General features: G+C 41.4%; 1 protein-coding gene across 3 annotated transcripts in view; it reads left to right on the forward strand.

The window, feature by feature from the left end:
- Ufsp2 (UFM1 specific peptidase 2) overlaps positions 1–12,113 on the forward strand; it is a 20,914-nt gene continuing 8,801 nt past the window's right edge. Inside the window, exons 1-7 of one of the 3 annotated variants that reach the window (XM_021169516.2) lie at positions 1–83; positions 3,683–3,769; positions 4,773–4,950; positions 5,031–5,097; positions 7,891–8,048; positions 8,408–8,600; positions 9,716–9,862. In XM_021169516.2, the coding sequence (XP_021025175.1) occupies positions 3,706–3,769; positions 4,773–4,950; positions 5,031–5,097; positions 7,891–8,048; positions 8,408–8,600; positions 9,716–9,862 (807 nt within the window). In that variant the 5' untranslated portion in view covers positions 1–83; positions 3,683–3,705. The other 2 variants (XM_021169517.2, XM_029480589.1) reach the window with 2 other exon arrangements.

Below are 12,113 nucleotides of genomic sequence, written 5' to 3' on the forward strand. Positions count from 1 at the left end.
CGCCTTCGGCGGGCATGACGTCACTTCCGGGACGACCCTTGCTTGCGCGAAGTAGGCGTTCTAGCCATCGCCAGTGGTGCTTGGTAAGTGATTCTGCTGGTTGTCAGTGGCCTCCCCGTATTTACCCCTGGGACTTCGTCAACCGTTAGGAGAATGGCTCCAGGCCCCTAAAAGGAGCTGCTCCTGAGAGGCCAAAAGTCGCGGTGCAAAATATCCTCACTTGGATCTCTTCCCTGATCCGGTCGCCAGCAGCACCGGGTCATGCGACTCTCCGGGTCAGTCAGTGCATCTTGACAGTAAGGCACTATTTGTCGTATTTAGAAGTTAGGAAAAAGAACTTTTGGTTTTGAAAAGATAGGCCTAACTTCCTTAAAATAGTCTTCTCCCTTCGCTTACGTGGCACAGAACTCTCCAGTTTCCCCTTCTCCTAGCTCAGCTAGGTCCTGCCATCTGTACCGTAGATGATAATCTTCAGCTAACACCCAGAGCTTTCTCTCCAAACCCAATTTATAAGTCTAGTCAACTGCTTCCACTTAAATAGATGGTTCAAACTCAGCAGTTACAGAGCCGGCTCATCATTTCCTGTTCTCCCCGCACTCTTCCTTCAGAATTCCCAGCCGATAACCCAGCTCACCCCTCCTTGTGCCCACCAAACCGTTGACACCTCATCTCAAGAACAAAGTCTAATCAAGTCTGGGTTCTACTTTTGGCTGTCTGTACTGACACCTCCTTTGCCGTCCTTGATCTTTGTCCTGGCTATCATCCATGGGTCATAGTTTAAGTGATCTTTTGCTTTGGTTTTAGGACAGAGCCCCACAAAACCCAGGCTGTCCTTGAACTGACTATACAGTCAGAAATGACTCTGAAATCCAGATCTTCCTGCCTCCACCTCCCAAGTATTGGGCTTACAGTCGTATACATCAGCCTTCCTACATGTTGTTTCAATTAAGCAAGCCTTCACCAATTGGTCACTGTGCTTAGATGGGTCATACATACATAAGAATACCTCTTTCCCTTGGAAAATTTAAGGCTTCGTTTATGGCTACCTACCTGCCCTTCGGATTTCAGCTTAAATATTACATCTTTATAGAGTATCTTGCTTTAAAAGCCTAAAGAGACCCTGGCGCTTTCACATATGATTGCTTAAGGTTGTCATAACAACCCTGGGTGAAGTACCATATCTTTTCTCCATATTTACAGAAGAGAATAGGCGTGACTGATTATGTTAAGCAGAAATCTTATTGTATAAGTACCTGAGTTAAACCTTACTCTTGCTTGTCTTTTCTTTCTTTTTCTTTTTTCTTTCTTTCTTTTTTTGTTGTTGTTTTTCAAGACAGGGTTTTTGCTTGTCTTTTCAATCTTCAGTTTATATAAGTATTTTTCTTACTCAAATGGTATTGTCGTTCTAAGTTTATCAAACTTCTCACTGATAGTTCTCACAGTATTTTTTTCAGTTTTGAGGGGTTTAGTTTTTTACGATAAACAACAGAATGAATGGACAACATTATTAAACTTTTGTATTGTTCGCTTAGAATGAAGTTAATGGAGTGAAATTGGGACATGTGGTGTAGTCTTTGAAAAGGTTACATAAAAGCTGTCACTCTTGCAGAGATGTGACAAGAAATTTACAAAATAAAAAACTGCACCAGCACCCACTTCAAAATGTTCTGACAATCAAAGGTGACATATGCCCAGTGTTCAGTCATTCAATGCCATGGGTGTCAGTTCTAGCTCATTTGTTCCAGAATAGAGTTTGTCTGAGGGGTTCATTGCTGTGAACAGACACCATGACCGAGGCAACTCTTATAAGGACAACATTTCATTGAGGCTCGCTTACAGGTTCAGAGGTTCAGTCCATTATCATCAAGGTGGAAACATGGCAGCATCCAGACAGGCATGGTGCAGGCAGGAGTCGCTAAGAGTTCTACATCCATCTGAAGGCTGCTAGAAGAAGACTGGCTCTCAGGCAGCTAGGACAAGGGTCTTAAAGCCCACACCCATAGTGACACACCTACTCCAGCAGGGCCACACTTTCCAATAGTGCCACTCCCTGGGCTAAGCATATACAAACCACCACAGGGTTCTTCTGTGTCAGTGTCTTCTGGGTTGCTGTAATAAGACACCGTGCACACGACCAAGAGTTTAGTCGGCCTTATGGCTCCGGAGTTAGTGCCTATGGTGACGGAGCAGAGCCAAGGCTTGGTGAAGCCTGTGGAGCAGCAAATGAGAGCTCACATCTTGATCCGCAAGCAGGAGGCAGAGAGCATAGTGGGAATGGTGGGAGGCGTCTGAAGCCCCGAAGCCAGCCCCTATGGCACACCTCTTATCCTTCCCAAGCAGATCCACCAGCTCAGGACCAAGAATTTCAACATGAGCCTCTGGGGGCCATTCTCAGTCAAAGCCCCATGGGTTCTTGGGTCATGTAGTCCTTAAGTGTTCAAGTCATAGTTTAAGAACTTGATAAAATCTTTGAAAACTTTCCTCAAGATACCACCTCCCCCAAACACATACACATACAAACACATTATGATATAGCTCTTTTGTTATATGTATCATTTGCTACCTGAAACTCAACATGGATCCCAGCTAAGAACTGCTAGTCGCTTCCATTTTGCAGATGCTTTTTATCTATCTCTGTCAGTGGCGACCATTGTCTAAGCCAAGTAAATTCTGTCACGCACACTCGCTAGCTCTGTGCTGTTCTCACTGCTGCAGTTAGGTTCACATCCCTGTATCTAATCCTGGTGTATTTTCTAAATGTGAAATCACTGTTGGACGTTTCCAATGATGAGTTCTTCCAGCGTGTCACCATCGGTAGTTCCTTTCCTCCCGCTGGCTTAGCCACAGTCTCTCCGTGTGTTAAGCTCAGTGTTCTTGACATGTTTTCTTTTGTTGTTGTTTTAAGAATTATGTATTCGGGCCGGGCATGGTGACGCACACCTTTACTCCCAGTACTCGGGAGGCAGAGGCAGATAGATTTCTGAGTTCGAGGCCAGTCTGGTCTAAAAAGTGAGTTCCAGGACAGCTAGGGCTACACAGAGAAACCCTGTCTCGAAAAACCAAAAAAAAAAAAAAAAAAAAAAAAGAAAAAAAAAAGAATTATTTATTTATGTTATGTATCTGAGTATACTGTAGCTGTGTTCAGACACATCAGAAGAGGGCATCGGATCCCACTACAGATGGTTGTGAGCCACCATGTGGTTTCTGGGAATTGAACTCAGGACCTCTGGAAGAGCCGTCAGTGCCACCTCTCCATCCCCTTCTGGTCATGTTCTTCAACTAGTTTTTTTACCACTGATGATTTCATGTCATTGCTAAATGCATCAAGATTCTAGTGCCAAATACAGTGATTCTGAACCTCCTTTTCATATTGCAATCGCCATGAAAGGAAGCAGGGCAGGCTTAGTCTTGTGCCCAGGATGGCCTTATGCTGTTCCAGAATTAGGAGGCATTGACACTCCTATGTGTCCCTAGATGACTTCAGTATGGGATTAAGGTTTGAAAACTTTTTTTAAAAGAATTTACAGGGGTTGTTGTGTGTTTATACATAAGACATTAACTCATAAAATAAGTAGAAAAATCTAGTTTAATTAATGCTGTATCCTAACCGAGGTATATTCTAATTCATTTGAAGACGAGTTTGTCTTGCATTTCAAGAGAATTGTGGTTTCCTTTGTTCTAGGTGGTTTCCTAAAACTATGCTCTATGGATATACTCTTCAGAATAAGAGGTGGCTTCGATCTGGCTTTTCAGCTAGCACCACCTAAAGGTATGTCTTCCAAAACATCTTTTATCGTAGAATTTACAGTGATATATATTAAGTATCCCTCCATTTTGCCAAGAAAAAAATGAGTTAATAAGATAAGAAAAATAAACTCAAATTAAATAGGATTCAATAGAATTATATACTAACTCCCTTAGCAGCCCACAGGGCACCTCTGTGTAAATTAGAAGATTTAACCTTCCTTTTGAACCTTTAGGGCTGACTTGAAGAAAATTGTAATCACACAATGTAAGTGCAGTTCTTGAAACTATATATTGCAGAGTTGTAATTGTGTGTTACCCATGTTCTGGTATCAGACTCCTTTAGAATGCTATAGTTTATTGGAATGTTAGAAGGAATTCGGAGGAAAATAAAAATTCAGCATGACTTGTATGAAGCAAATTCCAAGACGTCTTCTAGCTTTTGGCTGAGACTGATGCCAAAGCCTGAGATAAGGAGTGTCCAGGGAGGGGGTGAGGAAAGTCGGGGCTGACATGTGGCACGCTTGAGATGCCACTGCAACATTGGGGTCAGAGTCTCAACGAGCACTTGGTTGAATCTGACACTTAGGGGAGTATAGTCTGAGCAGGAGATGGAGAAACCAAGGTGAGACGGGCAGCAGCTCCCTCCTTCCCTGAGGATAAATTATGTTGGTTTTGAAAATGCCGTCTGTGGTGTTAGAGCCACAGATGTTGGAAGATAAGGAGTGAGAAGCAAAGGGGGCATGAGGACTTCAGAGAAGGGCAGGGTTTCTTTTGGAGGCAATGAAAGTTTTATAATTATTTTAAAAAGTATTGTTTGTAAATTTTTATAGAAATTTACTAAAAGCCATTGCATGGAATTTATGGCCTCAGAACCCAAAAAATAGAGAGGCTAAAATCGTGATTGTGGTTAAAAAATAGGGAGGGCGTCTGAGAGTCATGTGTACTGTCTTCTACTTTTGTCTCATGTATAAAATGCTTCGTGTTGGAAGTTCACGGTCTTTCTAACTTTCGCACTGTTCATCTAGAAATGTTTATCAAGAACGCACTGCGCCAGGTGTTGAGCGACCTGACTACCAAGCTCTCCTCAGATGCTCTTGTGCTCAGAGTTTGTAACAGCTCCGTGTACCTGTGGCCGAACAGCGATGCAAACACGGGGGAGCTGACTGACAGCTCTGCCTGTAAGAACATAGTGCGCTTGATTCAGTGAGTGTTCAAAGAGTTTCTGCAAATACTTTAAAGTATCATATCGTACTCGTAAATGTCTCTGTATATCAACATTTTAGATTTGATCAAGAGGAGGATACAAAGCGAAAAGTCATTAAAAAGAAAGACAAAAAGTTAACTGACACGGTAAGCAAATCTGGTTTTCACTACTATTAAAAGATAAAATCAAATCCTTGAGTTTGGAGCTAAGTGGGATGTGACTGATACTTATTCTTGCCCTCCTAGAATATTGAGGTGTAGAAATGTAACATGCTTGTTTTACATGTCTAAGCTTTTTTTCTTGTTGCCATGTGTAATTTTGACAGTTTTTTTCACTTTGCTCCTGCAAAGGCAGAGCTGAGTTTTGTCATTACCACTGCAGGGTTTTTCTAGGCTGTACAGGAGGCAGTAAGTAAACCACTAGGTATGAATATGAAAGTGGTAAGACCTGACCCTTGTCTTGGCTGCTTTTCCCAGGGAGGCGATGAAGTACTCTGACCAAACTAACCTAAGAGAGTTTCTTTTAGCTCCTGGGCGTAAGTCAAGGCATCCGGAACAGGATGCAGCTGGTTAGAATGGCAGCTGGTTAGAATGAGAGAAATCAGTCAATGCAGGCAGTTGCTCAGTCCCCTTTGTGGATACGGTACAGGGCCCAGTCGGGGAATGGCAGCGTCTCATTTAACCTATCCAGTCCACCCCAACAAGTATTCCCAGAGCATCTCCCAGGAGATGTTAGATTCTAAGTTGGCAGTCAACACTACCATAGTCACATTCAGGAGCACAGTGGGAGATATTGGACCTAACTAGATACGGCGTAGCTAGTTCCTTCCTTGAGTAGACATGGAAGGTGGGTGTTGCGTTTGCTTTCTGTAAAACTCCATTGGCACTTGGGGTTGGAGGGTATTTGGTCTACAGGTCTCCATGTCAGACTTTGACTGAGGGAAGGTGGAGCAGGAGTGGAAATAGGGAGTAGGGAAGACAGCTGCTTACTGGCTTGCCTCTGGCTCTTGCTCAGCCAGTGTTCTCTTGCTACCCAGAACCACCAGCCCCGGGGATGTGTTACCCACAGTGGGCTGGGCCCTCTGACATCAATTGGCAATGAAGAAAATNCCCTCAAGCCAGTCTGATCGAGGCAGTTCTCCAGTTGGGCTTCCTGTTCCCAGCTGTATCCAGGTGACAGCAAAGATCAGCCTACCTGTTGAGGAAGATGAGTTCAGTTTGCATTCTATTCAAGACGCCACTGAGATGTGCTGATAAGCTAGATTTTACACACATGGAGTGTACAAAATATCCATGGCTTAGAGATAATGATTTGAAAATTATTAAAAGGAGTTTACCCTTTAAACAATAATATGTTCTCCAATGTAGGTTCATTTTGTGCTCGCTTCTGATTAGATCCGTACATCATTAGCTGGCATATTATAGAAGTTATGTTGTGTCCCAGCATATCATTAAACAAGCAGGTGCTTTCAGTGTGTTCTGCATTGGTGATGTTGACATTTTTATCAGTTGCTTATGGTATTTGCCAGTTTTATACACTGTAAAAGTACCGTATTTTCTGTACTATCAAATACCTCAGGGAAAGATAGTGTGAGCCCATAGGTACACCTCGTCATATTTTTACCCACCTTCTCCTAACTCTAACCTTCTGTTGTTAGAACAGAGTCCCAAGTATACTTTCCACGGCTCGAGGAAGCCACCAAACACAGGACCAGTACCCCATTGATAACATTATTAATCTAATGACTGAGAGGCAGAGATTTTTCTAAGTCTGGCATTTCTGTACCCAAACAAGCTTTCCTCTTTTCTTTTTAGTCTTGGGAACTGTGTATTGTATATCTAGTTCCTTCCTTAGGTCGAGATGGAGGGTGGAGACTTATGGAGTAGATTCGAATCTGTTGCTATCATTAATTATTTTGGGTTTTTAAAAGAATTTGTTTTACTGTTTTGGTGTGTATGTGGCTCTGTGTGTGTGAGTCCAGGTGCCCTTGGAGACACGAGGCATCTGATCCCCCAAGAAATGGAGGTACAGGTGATAGTAAGCTATCCAATGTGAGTTCTTGAACAGTCCTCTGCAACAGCAGTTGACCTTAACCTTACGCAGTACTGAGCAGCCTCTAAAGCCCCCACTGTTAGCTATTTTGACATCCATGTTTCCCAAGATTTGGTTGATACAAGCTTCTTCACGATGGTCCTGGTATGCTTTTGGAATTTTTGGTGCTCCCTACTTTCATTCATAAATTATTCCAGATGTGTCTTTCCCTGTTCCAGTTTGGTCAGCCATTCTCCTTGGAGAATATAAACATATATGTTTATATACACATACAGGCACACATACATAACACGCTTATACATGTTTACCTGCATATATTGTATTTCTGTGTCCAGTTTCACTTGAGCTTCACAAAGTTTGTAACTAATCTGGGTGAGAAGCCAGATTACTTCTGCTAGTCTGCTAGTTTGTTCAATACACACACTGTAATTTCAAGAGGTTCTTATACCAGGAGTGTATAGTATGCACTTGGTGTGGGGCTTTTTGCTTGCTGACTTTGTTGTTGTTTTGAGATAGGGACTCAACACACAACTCAGGTGGGCTTGGAACTTGGTAAGTTGACCAGGCTGGCCTCAAACTTAAAAGTCCACCTGCTGAACATGTTATTTGTGGCTTTTTGTTGGGTTTTGTTTTTCTTTAGGTCTGGGCAAAGAAGGAAAGAATAGTAACATAATAACTCAGTGAGCTGTACACACAGCTCTATACCAATAAACACATGGGCGGTCTGAGTCCGTCTTTCCTTAACAGTTACTCTAGATGCATTCAGGTTACGCTGAGGCAGAAAGGAATTTCCTAGAGTTACTAGCTTTCTATAGCCTTTAAAACTCTACCCTTTCTATTCGGTGTTTACTGTTCCACAAGTTGACTCTTACTATCTGTCTGTATAGCAACAGATAGTCAATATAGACCTCATGCTGGAGATATCGACCCCTCTGGGAGCTGTAACCCCCATCCTGGAGAGGGAAAATGAAGAGCACCACTACATTAACATGAGCTTGCCAATTGACGCCGTTGTGTCTGTTGCTCCAGAGGAAACATGGGGAAAGTAGGTATTTTTTATAGTACTATTGCCACATTTAAATGAGGACATTTCTGTAAAGTAATCAGAACTCAATTTTTTAAGAATCATATACAAGATGAAAAGGCTGTTTTTGCTGTGACATAGTTCTTGTTATCAACCTAAGAGTCATGGAGAATTAAATATTTATTTGGAAGGAGTGGGATAGCATGCTGAAACCGAGAAGGCTTCCTTTTGCCCACCTACAGTTACTTTGACTTTGCATAATTTAGACTTTGCTTAACAAGCCTCATCAGTAAAAGTGTGGACTCCACTCAGGGCACACCAGCTAAACCTCATTTTAGCTGCTATATCTTTTTAATTCACTTCAATGTCTTCTCCTGCAGAGTGCGCAGACTTCTAGTGGATGCAATTCTCAGTCAGCTGGTTGATGTGGAAAAATGCATCCTGAGATATATGAAAGGAACGTCTATTGTGGTCCCCGAGCCACTGCACTTTCTATTGCCAGGGAAAAAGAATCTTGTAACGGTTTTATTTCCATCAGGAATCCCAGATGATCGGCTCCAAGCCTATCGAAAGGTAAACGCAGATCGGTATTATTAGAGAAAAAGAGTCTCTTCTTCATTTTGTGCTTAAGGATAATTGCAATAAATGTAAATTATTTTGTGGTTTAATTTAAAAGTACAGAAATGGGCAAAATTCTTTCATGAATCTTTTTTTTTTTTTAATGAAAACATGCCAGTTTAGTATAGCATATAATACCTTAATTTCAGATGCTCAGTGTGGCTCATATAGTTATGAGATGTTATCATTTTCTGTAGTGAAAAATAGAAATGGAAAGATGCTTACCTGCCTGGAGTGCCCGGTGGAAGACATTCCTTTCCCTTTCCCTCTGCTGCTCCTGATTTGTGAGAAAGACAACATCAGCGCAGGGGAAGGTGGAGTCCATGCTAATCCTGTTTATATACTGCAGTATCACAACCACAAATACGCTTATTTACGTTTCAGTAGAGAAGCTTTAGAGAGACCTGTTCAGCCTTTAAAGAAACGAGACCTATCAACAGAAGGGCTGGTCTTCAGAATCTAACTTTTGGACCTGTGGCCTTGCCTGGCACTCATTAAATTATGTTCTAAACTCTGCCCCTGAGAATTCATAACAGGAACCCTCTCTACTGTTTCAAAAGCTGGGGATAAATTGATTTTCAGATACTGCATAAGCTAACCTGTTGAAGCCACGAGAGTATGTTGGAGATTGGCCAGATGTTAGAATAAGTATCGTATGTTTTTATGCTGTTGAGAAAATAACGCATTATAGACATTAGTCAGTGTTTCCGTTCATGGCATCTTGGTTGTTTTCCAGTCACTAACTTCACTGTATTTAATAACTGCACTTAGATGCCTGCAGCATTATGAACATTGTTTTATAAAATATTAAATATATCATTTTGAATTATAATTTCTGATTTACAAAAATCCCAATTCTAGCAAGTAATTTCACATTTCTATCTTCTTCTGATTCCTACTACAGGATTATAAATTGGTCTCAGTTTATTTATCCATTGACCTTAATGAATTAAGTCATTTTTTTAAAACTTATACTCAATGTGTTTTCTGTTTTATAATTCTTGAGTTTGACTATATTAACTTAAAAGTCTAAAATTGCTTTCTTTGCCTATTGATTCTGATTTATTTAGGAGTTACATGACCTCTTCAATCTGCCTCATGACAGACCTTATTTCAAAAGGATTAATGCTTATCACTTTCCAGATGAACCATATAAAGATGGCTATATCAGAAATCCACATACTTATCTGAGTCCACCTAACATAGAGGGCAGTGTGGTGAGTCTAATTAGTTTTCATGAGTTGATTGATCATTGTCATTCATTGTTTTGGATTGGTCCCCAAGAGACATATTTTGAGAATTGATTCATATTGTATGCCATCCCTAAAAAATAATTTATCACTTGTCTTTTTTAAGCCTTTGTTTAAGACCTGTATAAGGAGCCAGGTATAGTGGCGAATACCTTTAAATCTGGCATTCATGAGGCAGAGGCATGTGAATCTCTGAGTTCAAGGTCAACCTGGTCTATGTAGCAAGTTCCTGGAGAAATCCTGTGAAAAACAATGCAAAAAAGAAAAGAAAAAGACCTCATTTAAGACAGGTGTAATTAGTGGGTGAGAGATGGCCTCGTAGTTAAAAGTGTTTGCTGCTCTTCCACAGGACATGAGTTCAGTTTGCAGCACCCACATACTCACATCAAGCAACTCATAGCTGCTGCAACTGCAGCACACGCACGGGCGTGCACACATGCACACACACACGCACACACTCACAAAGTCAGTCTTCTTTTAAAACAATTTTAAAAATGTAATTGGTTGAGTGTTAGCACACATGGCTTTAATCTTAGCAAGTTCTGGCTAACCAGGGAGACCATACCCTGCCTTAAAAACGATAGCAGCAATTAACTATCTAAAAGGTTTGTGAGTAGAGAGTGTTTACTGCACATCTGCTACTAACATAGCATTCCCTAATTCCTCTAAAGGTTTGTTCCTTTCTGCTCATTCTGCAGCCAGCAGATCATGCTAGTTACAGGCTTCCCAAGCCACAGCATGGACAAGGCTAAGATGCTTGTCCTCCTGTCCTCTACATACAGCATGTGTCTGTATAAGTAGCTTAGATAACTGGATTGGCACAGAGTGAGGACATTAAATTAAGGATACATGAAGGGCACTAAAAGGAATCTCATTGTCACCCAAGAGAGGGAGCACAGGAACACAAGGCTTGGTAGAAACAGACCAGTGCAGTGACTGGAGCAGGCTTAGGCTCTCCAAAGGGCTGCCAGGCTCCTTGCTGGCATGCAGCTGCTTTCTCTGCGTTGGCTCCTGGTTGCTCTTTCTGTCCTTGTCAACTTCTGCCTCGTGTATCTTGCATTGTTTCAGTTGTGTAGAGCCTTTTCCTATTCATCTGTGAGCTGTTCTGCTTGCCTTCTTTGCAACTTGATCCTCTGCTCTGACTGCTGCATTTACTGTGCACGTACATCTCAATTTACATTCCCAAGAAACTGTGATTTGCTGTTCTTTCAGTACCTTTTGAATGTCTGGGAGCTTTGCAAGGAAATCCTAAGAATCAAAATGAGTAAATCTATGGTAACTGCGAGAGAGAGCTGAGGAGCCCAGTTTCGGACTTAGCCATCAGTACACACATGCAGCAACAGCCCCATCTGTAAGAGCTGTAGACAGACGAGCTTCCATTGGAAATAGCATTAGCTGGACTCCCGCCAGTGTGTGTATATTCGTGAGTCAGCATTTACGGGTGTCAAATGACTTCACTTGCTTTGAGAAGACAGGGAGAAATTCGGGGAAACTATTGTTAAAATCCTGCTCACCAGAGAGTCATAGATTAGGAAATGGAGTTTATAATGTCACAACAAAACTCTTTGTGGCCTTCTACAAGCTCCTGACTTAAATATTTTTCTCTCAAACTAGTTTTAGAACTTCTCCATAGCATGCGTGGCATTCTCTTATTTATTTTAAACTCTTAATAGTTCCTTTTAAAAAGCCTGGAGATGGTAGAGTACTGAGTGCATGCTGATTGATTTTGACAAGAAAACAGATCCCTTATCCATGTTACGGAATGCAGAAGGCATCTCTTCATTGTAGTATTTATAAGATTTGGCCTGTATATATACACACACATGTGTATACACACATTGATGGATAAACACACAGTGTTTCACAGCATAGCAAATGAGTAACTAGGAGTTTCTATTTAGTTAAAAAACAGAACACTACTCATCTCTCTGCCCCTGTGTCCACTCACTGCATCCTCAAGATAGCCCCAGGTAAATGACTCTTACACAGCCTCCATATCTGCTTGTTACACATCTGTGCGTTCAGGCAATCTTAGTTCAAAAATATTTGCAGAAAAAAATCTGCACAGAATATATACATTCTTGCCTTGCCATTATTTCCTAGAAAATACAGTAGCCATTTGTATAGTATTTTCATTATTTTTACCTGTGTTTATAGGTAATCTAGAAATTATTTAAAGTACAAGGGAGGAGCCTGGCAGTGGTGGCACACGCCTTTA

Source organism: Mus caroli, chromosome 8 (assembly GCF_900094665.2).
Source record: "Mus caroli chromosome 8, CAROLI_EIJ_v1.1, whole genome shotgun sequence".
In the NCBI taxonomy this organism is placed as follows: Eukaryota; Metazoa; Chordata; class Mammalia; order Rodentia; family Muridae; genus Mus; species Mus caroli.